Here is a 20,905-nt window from a genome sequence, read left to right as displayed (position 1 = left end):
CACACTGAAAGCTGGAGAAAGAAAGGAAAAACTCCATTAAAAACCTCCAGACTCTCCTCCATGTTAGAAATGAAATGGAAAATGGAGTGGATTTAACAGGAGTCCCCGATTCCTGCGGCCAGGCTGGAGGAAGGGAGACGCGGATCGAAGCCGCAGGCTGCTGATATTTTTGAAGTCGCAATAAAGACTGAGAACGGTCGGGCAGGATGAGGATTTCCTGACTGGGACAAACGAAAAAGGACAGATCACTTTTTATTTTACGATATTCCTCTCCATGTGTTTAATTTATTCACCTCGATGATCCTCTTGACTGATCTGGTAACTGTTAGAAGCGGCTGTGACAGCCTGGAAACATTAGTATGATTTCCTGAGTTTGAGATTTGCTGCTCCCCCCCACCCCCCTCCTTCTCCAAACTCAGGAAAAGTCAATACAATCGCACTTCATTTTTCCTTCATGTGCACTTGGAAGTCCTGGGAGCAGCAAGAGCAGCGGCAGCAGCAGCAAGAATGAACTGCAAGGAGGAAAATGACAACTGCACTGACGGCAGCAGGAGTAACACCAAGAAGATGCTAAAATGCGTGGTGGTTGGGGATGGTGCAGTTGGGAAAACCTGTTTGCTGATGAGCTACGCCAATGATGCCTTCCCAGAGGAGTATGTCCCCACTGTGTTTGACCACTATGCAGGTAAGGAAGCGCTTTAAAAGAAATTAATCGAGAGCTGCAGGACAGCCAGGTGGGAGGTGAAGGAAGCTTGAGGAGAGGACAGTTCAAAAGGGATGCATGGGTTACTTCTCGTCCAGGAGTGTCATTCAGGCCTGGATGGTTGCCAGGCAGCTTAGATGGCAGCTCATAAAACTGGGGCAATGCAGGATTTATTCAGAGAACTTATTTGTTTGCTTCTGATTTTTGTCTTGTTTTTGGCGAATAAAAAGCATTAGGGGTGCAGTTAAATCTACTGTGTTTTGGGACAACAAATATAATTCAGCCTCTATCAATTTGTATTCTTGGTTAGTTTTTGAAGTTCTGAACTTTGCAGTCTGCAGTTAGGAAGACTATATATATGTATACATAAAAATATATGCTATCACTATCTTGTCCCTTGTGGCAAATGATGCATAAATTACAATATTTATATCCTATTTAAGGAATAATCTTTGAGAATATATCCTATTTAAGGATTGATCTTTGAGAAAACCAGCATAGTCGTCTTCCAAACTGTCAGTATGTAACTCTCCTTTCAGAGACATTTGTTACTCCATCTATAAATAGATTTTAATACTACAACTAGATGGTAGTGAAACGCAGAAGTGGTGATTGATTTGAATACTTTATAGTAGGGGTATCTGTAGTATAAGAAAAAAATACAAACATAATCAAGATCATCAATGATATTCTGCATTGCTGTGCAGAACAGACCTACAGATTATTACAATATTCACAGGCCTCTTTCTATAGCAATTACTGACTTTATCCAGCTGTGTCCAAAGTTATCACGCAGATGTTTCATAGGCTAAAACTGGTGTTCAAACATCTGCTTAAATTTTACTATCCCAAATTCTACTGTTTTTCTTCTCACAGTGCTCCTTTGGCTTATGGGGTTTTTTTACAAGATCCCTGACACACAGATTCTAGAAGCACTGCAAAACTCATTGCTTATCTTGCAGCAGCAGTTGGAGTTTCCCTCATTCTCTCCCCACCTCCTTAAAAACTGAATTTTCATGGCATAGCTTATCATAGATTTGGTATTCTGTAATGGGAAAAATCCCTGCTTGCATTCTGGCTCCATGTCAGGTTTAGCAGATGAACTGGCCAAACAAGAAAGCTGTGTAATTGCAGAATCTGATCCATGGAAATGTGAAGACCTTTTCCTCCACAAGAGTGGGCAGCGTCACTTCTAATGCAAGCAGCTCTCACTTTCCTCCTCCCTTCCCAGCAGAGAGATTGAGTGATCACTCTGGAAAAAAACATTTCCCCAGACAAGATACAGGGCAGAATATTGCCTGTTGGAAACATGTACTGCCATGAGCCAAAATCCCTAAGGGCTGCCTGATATTGCAACAGCACCCACTTTCCCATGATAACTTCAGATCTGCTCATCCCTCACAAAATGCTGGTCCCAGCACCCCCTGCCCTTCTCCCACTCTCTTCCTTGCCCCACAAATACCTCTGCCTATGGAAAAAGCCATCCAACAGCTGGTGCCAGGCCATGTGGGCATCAGTCTTGGTGGTTTTGGTGTGAGCCTGGGGGCACACACATGTCCATGGGGGCTGTGCACACACAAGGGCACTGATGCCAGCCAGGCAGGCTGGCACTTGGTGGGGGCACTACTCTGAGCTTCTCCTCCCTATCCAGCTAAAGGCGACTCCCAGGGACTTGCTTTGATTCCCTTTCCTCTGTCAGAGTGGTGGAAATTGCCAGTGGGCTCAAAATTTACTGAGGGGATATGAGGGCTAAGAGAAGGATGGGAAGATGAAGGAGCATAATCCTGATTTCCTTGGGGTAAAAGGAGTATGCAGGCACTTTTATATTGAGCCTCATTTTCAGGGTTTGAAGATTTAGCCTCTAAAATATCTCCAGCTATTTTTATCTGTCTTCTTAACTACTATAGCACATAAATATAAACTAAAAGTATTTTCAATGAGAAAAGTCATAAAGATAAGGGGGAAAAAATAGCTCTGTATATGAACATGCTATTCTGAGACAATCCCTGTCCAGCGGCAGTGGTAAAAACTAGCATTGATCAAAAATGGAATTTCAGTTTTTTGAGGATCCTATCATTTATTAAGCTGATTTCACTACAAAATTGCAGGGTTCCAACAACAGCACAGGCCGCACAGCACTGGGATGGGAAAGCTGCATACATGGGCAGATCATGGAGGGTGTAGGAGTCTCTGGAAAATGCCATTTGAATTTACCCCAGGGAGCTGGTTTATTTACCCCAGGGAGCTGGTTTGTCTACCCCTGCTCTTGTCACTGCTGAAAACAACTGTTTCAACAGTTGAAAACAAGCTGAAAACATCGGATTCAATGGTTCATTTCTGTGCTGGAAATGCTCAAAAGCAATTAATTGCTGCAGATGTTTGTAAAGCTTCACTTTCCATGGAAGGTTTTCCACCCAGGCATTATTACCAGCAGTGGTGTGTTAGCAAGGGCTTCCTCTTGCCTCACCAGGTCACAGCCTGGTTGTGAGTCCCGGGGCATTTACCAATTTACTTCTTTCTAATGGAAAATGTAGGGGGTGGGGAGGGGAAGCATTAAAACCCGAGGATTCCAGTGGTGATCTCAGAGCAGTTTCTCACTGCCACGACTCCAGCAACTCGGGGGAGACAGTGATGCTCTCCAGCCCAGCTTTGGGAAAAGCTCCAGCTGCACCAGTGCCGTGGCCAAGGCGTTAACTGTTCATGGCCCTGAAGCACCAGCTCTGTGCACTTGCCCTGCTGCATCTCATCTCCTTCCTTCCTTCCCTGGTCAGCTGCTCGTGGAGCAGGCGAAGCAGGTGGATGTAGAAACAGGAGTGGTCCAGGGGAAGAAAACAGCTGAGCTCCAGCAGAATTAGATCAGCACAGTGCTTATTTCAGTGCCTTTCACATGAAAGAGCTTGAAACCACTTTATAAAAGTTCAGCCCAACCTGCCTCTAAGAAAATCAAAGGCAGTAGCTGAATGTCACCCAGGGAAGGAGCAGATATGCCTGCAGATAGCTCACACAGCATTTACAACTTGTATGCGGTAGTGCCTGGCACAAAAAGCTCTTGGTGGCTCACCACGTGTGCAGCTGCACTGTACAAAAGTCCAGACCAGTTATTAGCTCCACACCAGTAATACTCTGCCACAGATTTCACCCACAGTCCACAAAACTGAATTTCTTCAGGGCCTGTTGCCAGGGTTGGGATGTGATGGGTGTAGAGTAGGATCAGCGCAATGCCAGACAGATGGGGAGGGCAAATTTGTTTCTTGGATGTGAAAATGGTTTCTTTCGTTGGATGCCTGAAGTTTATGAGTCTGGTTATTTCTCAAGGCATTTTGAAGAGGTTTTGCTGGAGGCCAGAGCCCTAAGTACATTTCCTTGCTTTGGTGAATTTCCAAGTCCTTTACTGGAAGTGTTTAGCCACAAGGCAAATGGCTGTTTCTAGGGCAGGAGAACCAAAGTGCTATCCCGGCGACAAACAGGATATTGCTGGCAATAACTGTAACAATGGGGACTGTTTGGATAGTGAGTAGATGCTTTAACATGCTGGTTCCATTCCGTCTTTTGAACATCAAATGCTGGTTTTCCATGAGCAAAGGTCTCTCAGCCAGGGTGACTTGTATTGTGCCTAGCTATGTGAGGTTACAAATGTTTATTTAGGGCTGAGGTTGGACCAACAAAAAAATTCAATTCAACTACTAGCAGAGTTGGTTTAATAGTACCAAAGTTAGCTGGCTTGCTCTGTGAAATACAGAAGAAAAATGTGTTTATTTGTTACTTAGGCAGCCACTGAGCATCCAATTTTATATTTATGAAGCCTGAAAACACAGCAATTTTTAGCATGAAATTTATTCGCCCTAAAATTTATATTCAGGCTTCCTGGAGAGGTGATGGATGCCCCAGGCTCTCAGTGTTTAATAGGCATTTGCATAATGCCCTTAATGATGTGCTGTAATTTTTGGTCAGCCCTGAAATGGTCAAGATGATCACTGTAAGCCCCATCCAATTGAAACTACTTTATTCCATTCTATTCCATTCTATTCTATTCTATTCTATTCTATTCTATTCTATTCCATTCCATTCCATTCCATTCTATTCTATTCTATCCCATGCCATTCCATTCCATTCCATTCCAAAAGTGCATTTCTTGTAAGTAAAAAAACCTCTCCATGCTTAAGGAGCAGTAACAATGGCATGCAACTAACTTGGCCCACTGTGCAGACAGAGGTGATTGGACTCATTAGATGGCTGAAGTCTGAGGGGAAGAGGGTTGTGAGTCAAACTCAACTCTAGTTCAGGCATAGAACAGAGATGAATACTATACAAACAGCTTTAGGAGCCAAAGTTGCATCTTTGGTAAATGAGAGAGGTCAATCCCTCCAATGGAGAGCTGCAAAGCATCTGCAAAAAGTAGATGGTGTAAATATGTCCCTCCCTCCCTTCGTGTGTCGGCACAAACTGGTGAACATTTATAAATAGTGAACCCATTTGAAAAAAATTAGCATTGGCATGTGATCAGCTAATTAATAGCATACAGAATAGCTCAGCCCTGGCTGGGGCTCTGTAAATTAAAAGCAATATAGAAGAAGAGAGACATTACTTACTGTTAGGAGACACATTTTTTGTTCTTCAGTGGTGATTCAATGTAATCTGTCTGACTTTGCACTGAAGTGGGCTGGAGCATCACCAGTCTGACGGAGCAGTGATCCCAACCGTGCTGGCCAGACAAGCCATGCAAGAAGGGAGAGTCTCCTGCTCTGTCATTTTTAGTAGCATAGGAGCAGTACTACTGCTCTTGCCCAGAGCAGGCAGCTTGTACCTGTGCAAATCCGCAGATAGGCTGCCTGTATGTCACAGCACTGACCCAAATCCCTGCTCCTCGTGTCCTCCCATGAAAGAGAGGAGTTGGAAGTGGGCTATCCGTGATCCTGGGACTGCCCATGGCTGGTTGCTCTCTGTCCTGGGGCAGGCAGGAGCACCCAAGGGAGACAGGTCAAGCACCAGGCAGCTCTGCCTTGTAGCCTCTCCCCACAGGGCAGGAGCCACCAGCCAAGACATGGCAGAAAGCCAGTGGGAACCCTAACATCCCAAATTTCTCCAGCTACAGGCATGAGAGGACATCTGTCCACACTTTTGGTGTGCTAGCCATTTTTAATTGATTGCTAATGCACACTGGTTTCAACCCATCCTTGCTTGCCACCCTGCATATGTGATAACTTAAGCCCCAGAGCATCACTTTTTTTTCCCTGTGGAAACTCCAACAGGAAGAGACTGCCCAAGCAGATTTGCAATTTCTGCATGGGTGCTGCCGTGGGAGTCTTCACACTACCACATTCTTGAGACAGTTGTCTCCTATAAACAGTCTTGGTAGCACATTAGAGAAACTCTTCATACAATGTTTGGGGTCATTAAACTGAAATAGATATAAATAGCACTGAAAGAGAGCTGTAATGTTTATTTGCATGGATATTTGCAGTGGGGTTTTTTTCCTTTTAATGTTCATCCAATTTTGATCACACAGATTTGAACTTTATCCTTGAGACAAGAAACCATTGACTCTTTTAAGATCTGGCTCTTTAAACTGGCAGCCACTGAACAGTTATGTTCATTTTGCCTCTCAGGAGCTGAAAAGACTTCTCTGCCAATCTTCCTGGCCTCATCCAGAATAAACCAGGGATCTCAATGAAATGTTCAAGGCATGACAACACAACAGAAACCCACCAGTGCAATTCAAAGGTTTTCACGGCTGGATTTTTTGAGGATGAATTTTACAGAACCACTAATTCTCAGTCTCCCCACAGAAGATTTAATTCTGTGTCCTGAGTCACATAAGTCAGAGGTGATGTAGTGATCCTCAGGCTTTTTCACATCCAGGAAGCCTGAATAGTCTTTATACCAAAAAGATGCCTTTTGCCTGAATCACCATAGTTACTCCACACTCATTTGAGAGGCTCCACGTACACCCCTAAGCATCTTAGGGCTTTTTCCTTCTGAAGGTGTTTTCAGTATGCAAAGACCCGAGATAACTATCGCTGCTATCTCTTCCTCACACACATCCCTGTATTGTCCTGTGGCTGCACAATCCACTTGAAGCCCATGGAGACAGAGGTGTGTGCTTTGGCTTTCTGTTTCTCAGGGCAGATGGTTTCTGCAGCAGTGCTTTGAGCGCTGTGGTGACAAAGTCGCCATTGTCCCCTGCCCCTACAGCTGTGACTGGAGATGAGCCTGCAGCACCTGAGCTGCTTCTTACCTTTGCCTCTGGCTCTGTTATGCAGCTTCTCTTAGTACTGCTGCCTCTCCTGGTTTGATTTTACACAGCCCAGGAGCTGCAGCAGCTCAATGCAGAGAGCTGATTCCTCCAGCCCGTGTCAGCAGCCAGCGGATGTCCTTGTGCATCAAGCACAGCAGGGGACAACACTGCACCATGAATGACATTGGCAGTCTGAAAGCTGGGTGTAGAGAGTAAGCAAACTACAGTGCACATCATGAAGGACAGTGCCAGGAATTAGAGGAGTAGATGAAGCAGCCATGTTGCTTTATCCAGATTTATCCAGCCTAAATTCCACCTAAGCCCCACTGTCTATTCTTTTGTATTAGATACGTGGTGCTTGAAGGGCAAGAGGAATCACGAAGAATACTAAACAAGGAGTTAGACCATTTGAATGTGTGGTGGTGGTTTGGATGTACAATGATGGGATTTTTCTTAAGGTCAGCCACAGGCCTGAGGGAATGGATTGGAAAGATGGAAAAGTCAAATGGCTTAAAAAGAAATATTTCTTTGCATGGTATGTGATTAACCCAGGGAACTTATCACTGTATAAAAGTTCTTGAGGACAAAATTTTAACAAGGTTTGCAAAAAAGGGGGTTGAACCATGTATGAGGGTGGTTGAGTGCTGTCATAAGCTAATGAAAAAGACTTCTGCAAGAAATGAGCTGGCACACCCTTCTGTTAGAGTTCAGGGCAAGACCTAAATTTGCTCTGGTGAATGGCATATTACCTTAAAGCTGCTCACTGCTATGTCAGAGATGAAGACACTGGTTTGTGAGTTTGGCCCAACCTAGCACCCTTATGCTCAGAGCTTTAGAAAAGAACTTTTTGGAGTGATTATTCTGATACATGGATGGGCAAACAGATTTTGAAATTTTGCTTACGCAGCAATGGACTGCTGCAAAGAGACATGGAGGGATTTGAAAAAATGACCCTTTTCTTCTCCACTACTCCAAGACAGTCAGGTCTAATCTTTCCCTCCCTTTGTAATCCGTGTAGCATTGCAGGAGGTAACATCAGCTGAAAAGACCAAAAATGAAACTGTGGCCTCTGGCCCTTGAAGGACAATCTCTACAGCTTGAACTAAATCACATCCACTATCTCAAAATCAATAATTGACTGAGTACGTGTGGCCAAGCCACCCACATGAGGGGGCAAAGCCACTTTATGGGTGGTGCCAGACCAAGCAGCCAAGCAGATGCTTCACAGCAGAAGATGCTCCACATGTAGAAAAGAAAAACAAAAATTTAGCGGACAAGTCTAAGCAACCCAAATTCCCAGACATGTAAGAACTTCATTTCTGCCAGATGTGGCAGTGTTTTCATTAAGTCGTCATTGCAATGGCTGTTACTGATTAAACCAATGCAAAGTACCTCCACTAAAACTTGCTTCTCATTTTCTGCTCTCTTGATAAACGTTGATACTTTGATGTCTGCACTACTGATACACATTGTGGCTGCTCTGCATCACTGAGTTTATTTTGCCATGCAGGCAGTGTCTTTCCTATGTTCTAACTTTCCAGTTGTTATGGCCAGACCTAATGACATCATGGAAATGGCGAGGGATGAGGAAGAGCAAACATATTTCCTTCAATTGTTCTGTTCAGACAAAGTCATTAAACAGTAATGACATCTCCTGTCAAATTATTATTTATCTTTGCAATGAAAAAATCCAAGTTATTATATTTTTCATTTGCTTTTAAGAGTGACCATTTGCCATTCCCCAGTTATATTGTTCTTGTACCTCAACCTATGGGTCTTCCACCTAAGCCAGGGAATATGTTACTAAAGAATGTAAGTTTTACAAATTGTCATCCCATGTTTTATGCCAAGGGGGAGTGAATGAATGAATTCTTAACTGGGTTATTTAACTAGTATTCATCTCCCTTTTCCACCCAAATAGTACCAGGAAAAATGAGTTTTAAGGTAATGTCTAATAATTAAAAGATTACAAAAAATGTTGATTTACCTTATTTAATATCTAACATTATTTGCATTCAAACTGAGAGGTCTCTCACCTTCACAGATTTAGGTCCATGAGCAAAACCCTCTTCTTAATTGGAAAGTCATGTGTGAGGCAAGATGATTTGGGTCCTGGGGGACATGGTCACTTTCTGGGAGTTGCTGTCCCCTTGCCAGTCCTCATATCCAAAGTAATGTGTTTGGGGTCCCAGGGAAAGGGAAGGCATGAAAGGCCATGAGATCTTGCTATTTTGGCTAACAGAGTTCTCCAGATTCAGTGTGTGCCCAGTGGAGCAGCAAAGCCATCAGTGGGGTTGCCCCAGAGTTGCCTTTTTACCTCAGGAACTGGCACAGCAATGAATCCATAAATACGCCAACCACCCTCAGGGGAAGAAAAGGATGGAAAAAAACTTTCACTGACAGGAGAAGCACTGGGAAAAAAACCCAAAAAACTTCCCAAAGGAGGGAGATGGACAGCTGTAAAAATATTCCCAAGCACAGTGGCACAGGAGGCACAGTCAGGAGGGTGATGGCATTGGAGCAAGAGAGAAAAAGCAGCACAGTGCTGTAGCAGCATCCTCACTCCTGTTTCAGGACAGCATGCAAGTGTCTCATGGAAACAGCAGTCCCAGGGATGAGCACAGGAGCCAACACTTAGGCACATGAAAGAGTTAAAGAGGACTGTGCAGAGGGGCTGCACGGAAAGGTCCTGCCACAGTGCAGGAGGATGCCTGAGATGACTCACTGGAACTACTTTCCAACCCCTGCAAACAGAGGCCACGTTGCTTGCTAAAGACTCTCTGGCACTGACTCCAGCTCTAACTTTGAAGTAATGGCATTAACAGTATCTACTCATGCTCGGCTTTCTGCAGACTTTAAGGAAAAGCACAGCTTCAGCAATGAGTGGGAAAACATACATGTTCAAACATAACATTAATTTCTATCCCCTGGGAGATAGGACCAAAAGAGCATCTATTTGCAATAATATGCTGCTCTGCTGAGAACGGGCTTAAAGGAAAATCCCATAGGGTTGGGAAATGTGTTTTAAGTTCACAAACTGTCTCATGCTCTGTCTCCAGAGCTGGCAGCCATCCAGCTGCTGTGTCCTCACAGGCCAGACCCTCCCCATCTAGGACACATATGATTTCTGAGCAATCCCCCAGCTCCATTTCAGAACTGGCTTTCTAGGTGTAAAGTCAATATATATGTCTAATTTTGGGAGCCCAGTTGCTGGAGACTCTGTCCACAAGCAGCAGAAATGCAGGGATTTGATTTTTTATTTAAAATTTGAGGCCTTTCCACTAGAGAATCTCAGCTCTGGCACAAACTCACACTGAAAATGCCTCCTGAGACCATCTATTTTATGCTGTCTATATCAAGCAATGGCTTGTGGCAGTAATGCCCAGGACTTCATGTCCATTCCAGCTGGGATGAGAGCACTGCTAGTGACAGTTTGGGCTGTATGATCCTACTTCCCAAATGGCTCCACATGGGCACACAAACTTCACTGAGGGCTCGTGGTGTATCTGCATATAAATCACAAAATTGCTCTAGAGAGGTGATTTGAAACTGCATCTTTATTTTTGTTTAGTTACAGCTACACATAGACCTTTTCAGCTGTGTCAAGAACACAAAGGAGACTGTAGAATTGCTTGTTTGCTCATTGAAAACTTTGCATTAAAATTTTCAGCAAAAGGGTGAATGACTTCTAGGAGGCCATTTGCATGCTGTTATTCCAGCTCCTAGAAAGGCCCTTTACCTCCACAGTACAGCTCTGCTTTGTCCTGGGTAGCCAGTAATGTACCAGTGAATTGCAAAAATCCAGAACAATTCCCTTCATCTCGTTACCTTCTAGTTACTGCTCAGGATATTTTAAGCCTGTTCCAGGAATACAAGGGAGCAACATCTCTCATTAAAAAAATATATGGGAAGTACAGCTTTAAGAAAATAATTTTCCAGGAATATCAGCCATGAAAACAGGATCAAACTCAACATTAAAAGAGGAGTTCATACGCAAAAAAAAAAAAAAAAAAATTCAGCTGATCTGCCAGAAACCAGGCCTTATGGATGAAGTCCAAATTAGCTGAGCCAGTTCATGATATCATTAATATGGAGAATTTTCCTTGCCACGCATAGAAATAGTCTCTCATGCGTTGTGCCACTTGAAGTTCTGCTGGGCACTTACCTAAACCATTCGGTTTGGTTCAAGTCCAGAGGAGTGAGGTTGCTGTGGTTCTTTTATTTTAATATTTTAGAGTGTTAAGTGCATTTTCTCCCCCAAGTGTCCCTCACGGGAAACTGCTAAAATGGTGAAATAATTCATTCTTCCATTATTTGAATCACATTGCCCAATTTATTTCCTTTCCTGTAAAGAGCTCCTTGTAGCAATACCATAAGTTCCTCCTGATGCTTCCAAGGAAGGAAGAAGCAACGGGGAGTGTGAATACAAAATGAGGTCCCAAATCTGAAGTAATGTTTGACAAAGGAAATCTGTGCCAAGATAATGGGGGAACAGCAATAACTTACATTCTCTCCATATGGTGCTCCCAACTGGGTTTCTCTCCCCCTGCCTTCTATTTAAATGCATGAGCATGAGAGATTAGGAGAGGAAAAATAATAATACAAGTCTTGCAATGATTTTGCAAGGAAAATAGTATTTTGAGACTGTGCCCAACAGGGTGGAAAATCCTGAGGACACAAGAGAGTCTTGTCCCTGACCAAATGCATTCACAGTATGTCTTGGTGAGGTACATGAGACAGTTCTTACAAAGACCTCCTAACTAGAGAGCACCTTGTACTTTCCATCACATAAAGTCTGTCCAGGTCCTGATCCCCTTTCTGCTGCTCCCTCCAGCTTTCAGAATGAATAGCCACATTTCCTTTTCTTGGTATTTATTTTCCACACTGCTTTTTTTTTTCTCATGAGCAGGGTCTTCCCACCTGAAATGTTAAAGAAGAAGAAAGACAGATTGTCTTCCCAAAGCTTTCCTGGGTACAGCATAGGCCATGGAGCTGGCCAGAACCAGCTATGGATCCTGCAGAGCCACCTCTGAGCCAGCTGGGTCCAAAACCAAACCACAGACATTGCACACATAGCAGCTGCTCCACAAGCCCTGGGTGCTAATTATTACCGGGTGTCTCTTCTGATTCCCTCCAGTGCTGCTGAGGTGGCCAGGGCCAAGGGCACGAGAGCAGATGTTCTGCCTCCTGACAGATGTCAGCTCTGCCCCATGGAAAATGTCATCTGAGATGAGTGAGAACCAGCAAGCACCCAGACAGGGCTTTGCAGGATGGTAGTGGGACCACCCCACAGTGACCACTATCCATTCCAGCAGCCACCTCTTTCCTGGCAAGCCCCTGCCACAGCATTCCATAAAAATATTATCTCAGCGTTGCCTCTTGTGCATAAGCTACAGAAGGTCAAATGAGCCAAGGAGCTGTATGAGAACCAAAATATGCCCAAGTAAGTGGGAGAGAAGAAGTGCAGAAGTGTGGGAAAGAAATGTACATCCTTACAGGGTGGAGGGGAAAGGTATGTTTAAGAGCAGACAGTCCAGAAGAGGTCCATAAATCGTAAAACAAGTGATTTGTAACAACTATGTTTTGGGGGATATGACTCATAGTTTTGAACTTTTGGGGTTAGCAAAAGTTCTGGCCAGAGCATTTTTGATGAACTGTCCCACCAAGAGAAAATGCTGATTCATGAAAGCTGAAGCATTTTTAAAATACTTGAAAGGACAAATTCTTGAGGTCCAGGGCCCTCTGGTTATTTCTGACAGTGCAGCAAAAAAGACCCAAATTGAAAACATAATATCTGAAGGTTTTGTTTTCATTCCATTGTAAAATGAAAACAAATTGTAAAACCTCAGAAGTTGTCACAAAGCTGAGTTATCATCCCCTGGCCAGTTCTAGTTGGTTGCTGTTATTATCCTTTTTACAGTTACTGTATTGCAATTGTTATTATCCAAGGGCAGGCTTCCTCTAAATGAAATATTTGTGCAGCAAAGACAAAAATTTCCAATGAAAATGCTTCAAATAGCATGAGTTCAGGTGTGGTTTTAGGCTCTCTCAACATGAAGAGCTGCAGTGGTTGCAGGAAGAGGTTGGCAAACCTCACAAGCCTTGGCAAACCTGATGGCAAAACCAGGCAAGTGCTTAGGAGAAGGGAAAACAGTCTTTGAGCTGAGTGTTGCTCATTGTGCCTTCGACTCTCTCTGGTACAGGCTACTGCAGAGGGGTTCTTTCCTCTTCTCTTTTGATGACTTCTGTCATCACATAAATGTCCAATAAACCCACATTTCTGATTTGTAATATCATATATATTTGATTCCCAGAGGAAGGAAGTTAGCCCAAACACTCTCAAAGGTTTTCAAAGGACATCTACCCTCTGCCAGACACAATCTTGCTCCAGTGAGGGGTCCCCAAAGTTCATGACACTGGAACAAGGACTTGAGCTGTGATGCCCAGTGGACATGGTGTCTGTGGCCACATTCTATAAATGCTGCTTGTAAATGATGGAGGAAATATACAGTAAAGTACCTGATTGAGAGCTCATGCCAAGCTCGTTTAGGAAGGACACCATTACAGTTAGGGGAATTGGGTTGTGTGCAATCAGTTTGAACTTGAAATTCAACCTATATTCCCATTTCTGACCCGTCAGCTCCAGGATCCCTCCCATACATCTGCATTTCTGTTGTCTGTCATGTTAACAAACCAAGGCAATTCTGTTTGATAGGAGGGATTCATTCCATAAGCCTGGAGCTAAAACAGTCCGTCCTTCCCAGGAGCTTCTCCAGGGAGGGCTCAAAATCCTGTCAAAAATATGAATTACATCTGACCTAAGGAAGTTCATTTGGGGTGTCTGAGGACCACTGAATTTCAGATTTCCTATATGGGCAACCCTTTTGAATGTGTTCCTGCTGTGAGCTGTCAAGCAAGAAATAAAACAGAGCCAACAGAAGTAGTGAGAAGTCACTACTGATGGTGCCTAATGGATTTTCTTCCTTAGAAGAGCTGGAAGCATAACCTGAGAGAGACTGGTTTCCTTTCCCAGTCAGCGTGGTGGCTGTGGGTGCCTAAAATTAGATATAGCCTCTATTGGTTGTAAATATTTATGCCTGTTGCCATAATAAATGGCTTTTAGTCTGACGATCTTCAGTATGAAGAAATTGTGGTAAATAGATTTTCAGATTGAAGAAGGAAGAAGTAATAGATTTTTAGGCAATCCTTTTCAAGGCTGGCTATGCTCACACAAGACTGTTGGGTTCATCTGGTTTTGGAAGGCTCAAAGATCTGGGGCCAAGCAAATCTAAGTCAGGAAATCCTTAAAGTGAAGGCATGTGTGATATATGATAAAAAGCTGACAAGTAGGTGAATAAAATAAGACAAAGAAGCAGGTATTTTAGTTAGCGCATTTCTGTGCAAAATTCTAAGTTCCCAAGAAATCAGAATAAAGATATTTATGACACGCAGGAGATAATTTCTCAAGAAGGAAGTATCAGTTTTCCCCTTACATATATTGCAGAACATGCAGGGAAACATTCATATATTGATAATTCTATGTTTTATTTTTGTCAAAGAATTAGACTACAAAGAAGCCATATGTTTGGGGATTTTTCCCCAATTTCTTTCCTTGTTGTATTAATTTGTATAAACAGTTAGAGAAGTACCTATAGTTTCCATTTCAGGGAATTTTCCCCAAAATCATTTCACAGATGCCTTTTGCTAAGCAAAGACAACAGTTCTTATGTCCCTCGCCATTTCACCGATGCACCCCCTGTTAATTACAGGGGCTCATTAATGAGCTTTATTTCTCTCCGTGTTTTGTAATATACAGAGGAAAAAGAGGTTGATCAGCAGGGGAATACAGATCCATTTCTCCTGTCATGGGAAATCTCCTGTGTACCTGCTCAGAGAAAAGCAACCCCACCAAAATCCTGGTAAGGGCCAGAGTTCACCAGTGACAATAGGAGAGAACAGTAACAGGAACCAGAAAGTCAGGGCAGATCAGGCAAAATAAACATCAACTTCAAAAAACGTGCAGAGCCCAGAAGGAAACTGGACTTTGGCATTCATGCTGTACAATGGAGTTGTTCCCAGGGTAGAAAAATATGTAGTTGGCTGGAAAAGTTTTCTCTCTTGCCTGGGCACCTCAGGCCATGGCCAGATGTGAGATGAAAAATACATCTACCTCTTACGGAAAATTAGGACAGAGTTTTTGAAGCCATCTTGTAGAGCTGGAGAGCCCCTTCAAATTCAGCTTGGAAACAGACATTTTGGGCTCCTTGGGAAATCCTCTCCCCTCATTTTGATTCCCAAGAAGTTCAAATCCCCTCGTTCAGTTTCCTGAGCTGCTGAAGGTTCCCAGCTCCTCCATGGCCAAGAGTCCCATCACAGACATCAGGGTCCTCCCCGCAGGCCAGCAGCAAGCCCACCCTCAGCACCCACTGCATTAGTTTATAGAATGGCTCATTTTGGGGGCTTGTTAAACCCTTGGCTGTGGAAACACAAGTGCTAAGCAGGAGTGTCAGTATCAGAGACTCTTGGTAGCTGTAGCAGAGGATGTTTGACATCACAATTTCTGCAGCCACCCAGTCAGGGGGAAGGCTACAAATTCCCTTAGCTCAGCAAAAATACAGAGTAACTGGGAGATGATCACTGACACAAGGAGTGCAATGGATACACTCCAGATGTCTCTAACATCTACTGGAATTTATATTCACCCATTGGCAGATGGGAAACCTCAGTTCTGAAAAAAAAATATCTATGGGCTGAGTTTACAGTAAGGTAGCCAAGACTAGAACTTCTAGTGGTTTGTTTGTCATCTAGCTATTTCTAGAAATACCTCCCTCTGCCCTCTTGGACAGCAGGGTGTGTGTTTCCCAGACTTGTAGCTGTCTTAAAGAAAACAGATCTTATACCAGGAAGAAGTGAGACTGTGGAGATCAATATGTCTGAAGGAAGAGGGGTGGGAAAAACTCCAGAGAAAAATGTTCAATAGGGAAAGCAAATTTGCTAGGAAAAAACCTCTGCAGTTTGCCATCATCCACATACCCTTGGTAAAGAAAGAGCTTTTTTGAAGTGAGCAAATATAGGCAAACGTGGCAGCACAAAGGATGCGGTCCTGAGTTCGAAAGGATACAGCCCTTGTTTCACCTTATAATTTCAAAGTGAACAGAAGGTTATGGTGATGAAATTATTCATAAGATTGAGTTAATTTGTCCCTGGTGCATTCCTGTGATTACAAGAAGATATAATTTTTCCATAACTCACCCCCAGCTTACTCTAGCCCTGGTTTTCTGGGCACCAATCCATCAGTGACCAGGTAGATCTAACCTGAGAAGTGTCTGACTTCATGCATCCATTTGTTAAATGTTAGGGAGTCTGCTCAGGCATCCCAGGCTGCCTTATGAACATAGCAGCAACAATTTGGCCTTTTAACTGAAGAGGATAGGTTTGAAGAGATATATAGGGATACATTTCCTGACAGCTTTCTCATCCTAATTTCTCCAGAGGGTCTCAGTAGTGGTCAATCCATCTTTTATTCAAGAATATGCTCCCAACTCAAAGTCCAAAGATCCTGTGTGTACAGAAAAATGTTGATGTTCTAAAAGGGCAGAGATTTTTGAGAAACTCCTTTGTTCTGAAATCCTCTTCAAACCAAACCAAACCAGTTTCTTAGTGGTCCTCAGTGGTGTGGTATAAACAAGATTTAATTCTCATAACTTTGCCATTTGCTCACTGCTTTCCCCACTGAAATGGCACCAGCTGGCCATTATTATTTCACACTCTGGAGGGTTCAAATGTTCACGGGCTCTCCAATTCTGGGAGCTCTCATTACCAAGAGCAAGAAAGGTTTCTGGGCTGTTTGGTCAAAAAACACACTTCATATATGAGCGCAGCATAATAATGCACATGCTGCCTGATGTTAAACAACTCACTGCACACTATTGAATGCTTAAAAACAAAATGAACCACTGTTATTTTAGATGATCTTGATCATTAAAGCCCTGTGGGCAGCAGGCATCACAGCAGTTAATAGTAACAGTATTTAACATCAAGGAGTAGGATATATTAAGCAAACATTAACTTCAACCCCTAAGCAATCTCTAGTATAAGCACAGCAATACATAAAAGCAGGTTTGTGTCAATATTCACATTTTATTTGGAGGGAAACACTGGCTTGGGAGGGTCACACAGCTGCAGGGCAGGAATCATGGCCAAATCATCTGTGTCATGGACCAAAGCCTTACCCACAACCCGCCCCGCCCCGCCTGCCCCCGCCGTGTGCACAAAAGTTGCTCCTGCCTTTATTTTTCCCCTGGAAGAGCTCGAGGTTTAAACCCTGTTTGCTTTGCCAAAGCAGTTCCCAGCTGGCAAGCTCATCGTGATTTCTTCTCTGTTTTGGTGTCTGTTCATACACACAGAGTGAAATCACTCTGCTGAAGGCAATATTCTCGTTGGCATGGCCAGGACAGGGATTTCACCCTCTGCCCCATAGCCTTTCTGCTAGGGGAGGGAACCCCTGGCTTGGGAGGGTCACACAGCTGCAGGGCAGGAATCATGGCCAAATCATCTGTGTCATGGACCAAAGCCTTACCCACAACCTGCCCCGCCCCGCCTGCCCCCGCCGTGTGCACAAAAGTTGCTCCTGCCTTTATTTTTCCCCTGGAAGAGCTCGAGGTTTAAACCCTGTTTGCTTTGCCAGAGCAGTTCCCAGCTGGCAAGCTCATCGTGATTTCTTCTCTGTTTTGGTGTCTGTTCATACACACAGAGTGAAATCACTCTGCTGAAGGCAATATTCTCGTTGGCATGGCCAGGACAGGGATTTCACCCTCTGCCCCATAGCCTTTCTGCTAGGCAACAAGGCTTTCCCTTTACTGCCCTTCAGGCTGTTTCTCCCGGTGCTGTTGAGTCCATGCCCACACGAGTGATGTTGGTGATCACTGAAATCTGTCCTGAGGGGAACAGCAGAAATACAGAGTAAGGGACTAAGGACCACAGGAAGTTCTTGTGCTTTCTGTCTCTAACAGCCACCATCCATACATTCATTCAGCCCCTGTGCAGGTGTAATTACACATTTGCCTCCGTGCTTGGCAAGGAAAGTCCTTCCCATATGCATGTTTACACTCATCTGGGCTAAACACTCATTAAAGATAAGCACACACTTGCATGTTCTGCTGAAAAAAACCCAGGATGAGGGAAGTCAGAATTACGCAATATGGAAAGAATACTCTCCATTTATTAAGCGTGTCTTGACAGTACATAAAAAAAACATTCTGGAGCTTTCTTCTGGGCCAAATATTTCTCCCACTTCATACCCTAGGTATGCTCCAGTTGTGCTGGGAGCCGAATGGCAATACTATGACTCACTTCATATTGTGGGCTGGAAGCACCGTATTTTGTTCCAGAAAGAAATAGATCGTAGGCATAAGATTTAAAAGGCAGCTTTTTGTAAACTCTACTCCAGTGTGTTCTGGAGCACATTTTGATCGGTTGCACCATCCAGTCCCTCTCCAGCTACAGCCCTGGCTGTGCTTATTTTTAAATTTACAACTGTGCTGGGAATATAGCATGTCCAAATTACCTTACAGTGGTGAGTGCGGGAGTTAAATGAATTTTTTGTGTTTCTTTCCAGAGCAACTCCATGGCAGTAATTGCTGCCACACACTTTTGCTATCAATTCAGTGTTGTGTCTGTGCTGAAGGACTCAGGCACAGATGAAATGATGCTGTTCCTGTGTCTCATAAGGGCCTACTAAAGTGATCCAAATAATTTTGTCTGCCAGCCTATAGGGAGTGGGAATGATCATCTTCCTGCTTTGGTTTTGCATAAATTATACAGGGTTGGCACACCAAGACTACCATGGGCTGAAGGTTTAGATATAAGTTTTCTTCAGTAGGGTGGAAGCGAAAAATAATTTAATTCCTGGTATTTAGCAGATGATGCAAAGCCTCTATGCTGTTTAGTACCAGTTTCATTTGTAACAATCCAGCATTGTCTCCGCTGCGTAGGCTCAGACACCAGCCAGCATCACTGGCCCCAGCAGAGCCAAACTGGAAACTTAGGAGAGCACATGCAGTCCCTAAAAAATATCCACAGGGTTAAAAACAAACCCTGGGAAACAGTCCCCTGACCCACAGCTTCTCTCACTAGGACTGAAGCATTTTTAAATACAACTGCCTGTCCCAAAACTGAAGGGACTGTTGCTGGTGTTTACTCTGGGAGTGCCTTAAGCAACCAGCCGTGTTTTTCACTTCTGACAAGCAAAGCCCGTGTGGCAGAGCTTTGGCAGCCACATCAGCCAGCCACCCTTTCTAGGGCTTGCCTTTGGAAAAACAGCATCATGTGCAGAACACACAGAGATAATGTAAAATGTTGGAGGTTCCTGTATATCCCAGCCCAGCAGGATATAGGTTCCTGCATATCCAGCAGCTGAAAAGCCATGATTCCTTGCTGCAATTCTGATTTTAAACCTGCGGTTTGTGTTTAACCAGCCAGGTCCCCGACCGCCCTCCACACACCTCAGTGACTGTTCCACATCCAAGAAATCAGGGCAGATAGAGCAGTGCTGTAAATCTGCAGCTGCCTGGCCTTGTGTTCCAGCCAGAAATCCTTCCTTCCACCCTCCGTGGCAAACTCAGCCCCTCGTAAGCCCTGAGCTTTCCCGAGATCAGCTGCACCTGACGCCTTTGGTTCAGGGCCACATTCCTCCAGGGAACTTTGAATCCCTCAAAGGGTCTGCTCCAAGCAGGTATTTTTTTTCTTCCTCTTAGGAAGCCAACAGTGCAGGATACCAGAGACTCCCTTCGGGGGATAGACGTGCAGATAAAGCCTTAAAACTGTTGGTTGTGTGGAAACAGTTGGATGGCAGACAGAGGCATTTTGCTTTTGGTGGCAGCATCCTCCAGAGACAGCCTTCCCCATCAACACAGCAACCCACACAGCTCTGGGAAAGCTCCACACTCCCGTGGGTGCAAACTGGAGCTGTGCACAGCACCTGGGGGAACATGGGGAAGGACACTGCAGGGTTAAAAACACACACTAACAGGGTGCAAAAACATGTCCTGTAAGACCAAGTTGGGATTATTTCTCTCTATACAAAGTCTGTCTTGCAAAGAATGCTCTTGAAATGGAAAGTATCCCAAAAGTTCACAAAAATAATAGAAGGTTTAGAAAATAAGGTGTGTAAAGGAAAAAAAAAAATTCCAGCACTACAGACATCAAAGCCAGGGACTGTGTGGAAAAAATAATACAGAGCAGAAAGGTAAAAGTCCAGAGCGAGCAGGGAGAAAGAGAGAATAGGAAGCTCAGGGCAGAAGGATCCTCTTTTTTCAACAGAGTCCATACATACAGAATAGCCTGAATGACCTTCAACAGCCCAAAATTTAAAATAAATGTTTTTTACTAAAGTTCAACTGCCCAGTGAAATTCCTGTGGCACAGTCATTGCAGAAATGCAGTCCAGAGGAAGAGTGGGCAGGGAGTGAACACTCGTTCACATGGCCTAACATCACATCTTCACCTTCAAAAGTCACACCGTCTGCTCTTGTGCTGTTTTATCTGGTCAAATAAGGATCTACAGTAATATCCAAAAAAAGCCATTGTACTCTCAACATACTGTGATGGTTGAAGAGTGCACAGGCAAAGTAAAACAACCTTCACAGCATCACTCCATCCTCAATCCAGTGGAAGTCCCAAGGAGAAGGGCATGTCTGTGGTGTCCCATTTGCTGTTGATATAGCCTCTGGTTTTAAGTTTTAAACCTTCTGTGTAATAATGAGATTTCCATTTCTTTTCTGACGTGGTTGAGGCCTGCAGGTTATTGAGTTTAAAAGCCAAAACATACAGACATAGAATTTTGCTTCAGGGTTGAAAAAACATATAACCTATTGGAAGGGTGGGATCAAATTAGCCTTTGTTCTCCCAAATTTCACATAAACAAGCATGCTCATGTATCATGTGCAAGGCAAGCAAAATCAAGAGAGC

The 20,905-nt window shown here is 43.8% G+C and overlaps 1 protein-coding gene across 1 annotated transcript in view; it reads left to right on the top strand.

Annotated features, from left to right (window-relative positions):
• Positions 1–6: 6 nt before the first annotated feature.
• Positions 7–20,905, top strand: part of RHOJ (ras homolog family member J) — a 61,422-nt gene continuing 40,523 nt past the window's right edge. Inside the window, exon 1 of the mRNA XM_008637275.2 lies at positions 7–685. Within this exon, the coding sequence (XP_008635497.1) occupies positions 508–685 (178 nt within the window). The 5' untranslated portion in view covers positions 7–507. The remainder of the gene's footprint in view (positions 686–20,905) is intronic.

The sequence above is a fragment of the Corvus brachyrhynchos genome, unplaced genomic scaffold (genome assembly GCF_000691975.1).
Source record: "Corvus brachyrhynchos isolate BGI_N302 unplaced genomic scaffold, ASM69197v1 scaffold245, whole genome shotgun sequence".
NCBI classification, from domain to species: domain Eukaryota; kingdom Metazoa; phylum Chordata; class Aves; order Passeriformes; family Corvidae; genus Corvus; species Corvus brachyrhynchos.
The sequence above is the reverse complement of the archived record's forward strand: the minus strand, read 5'-3'. Positions and strand labels throughout refer to the sequence as shown.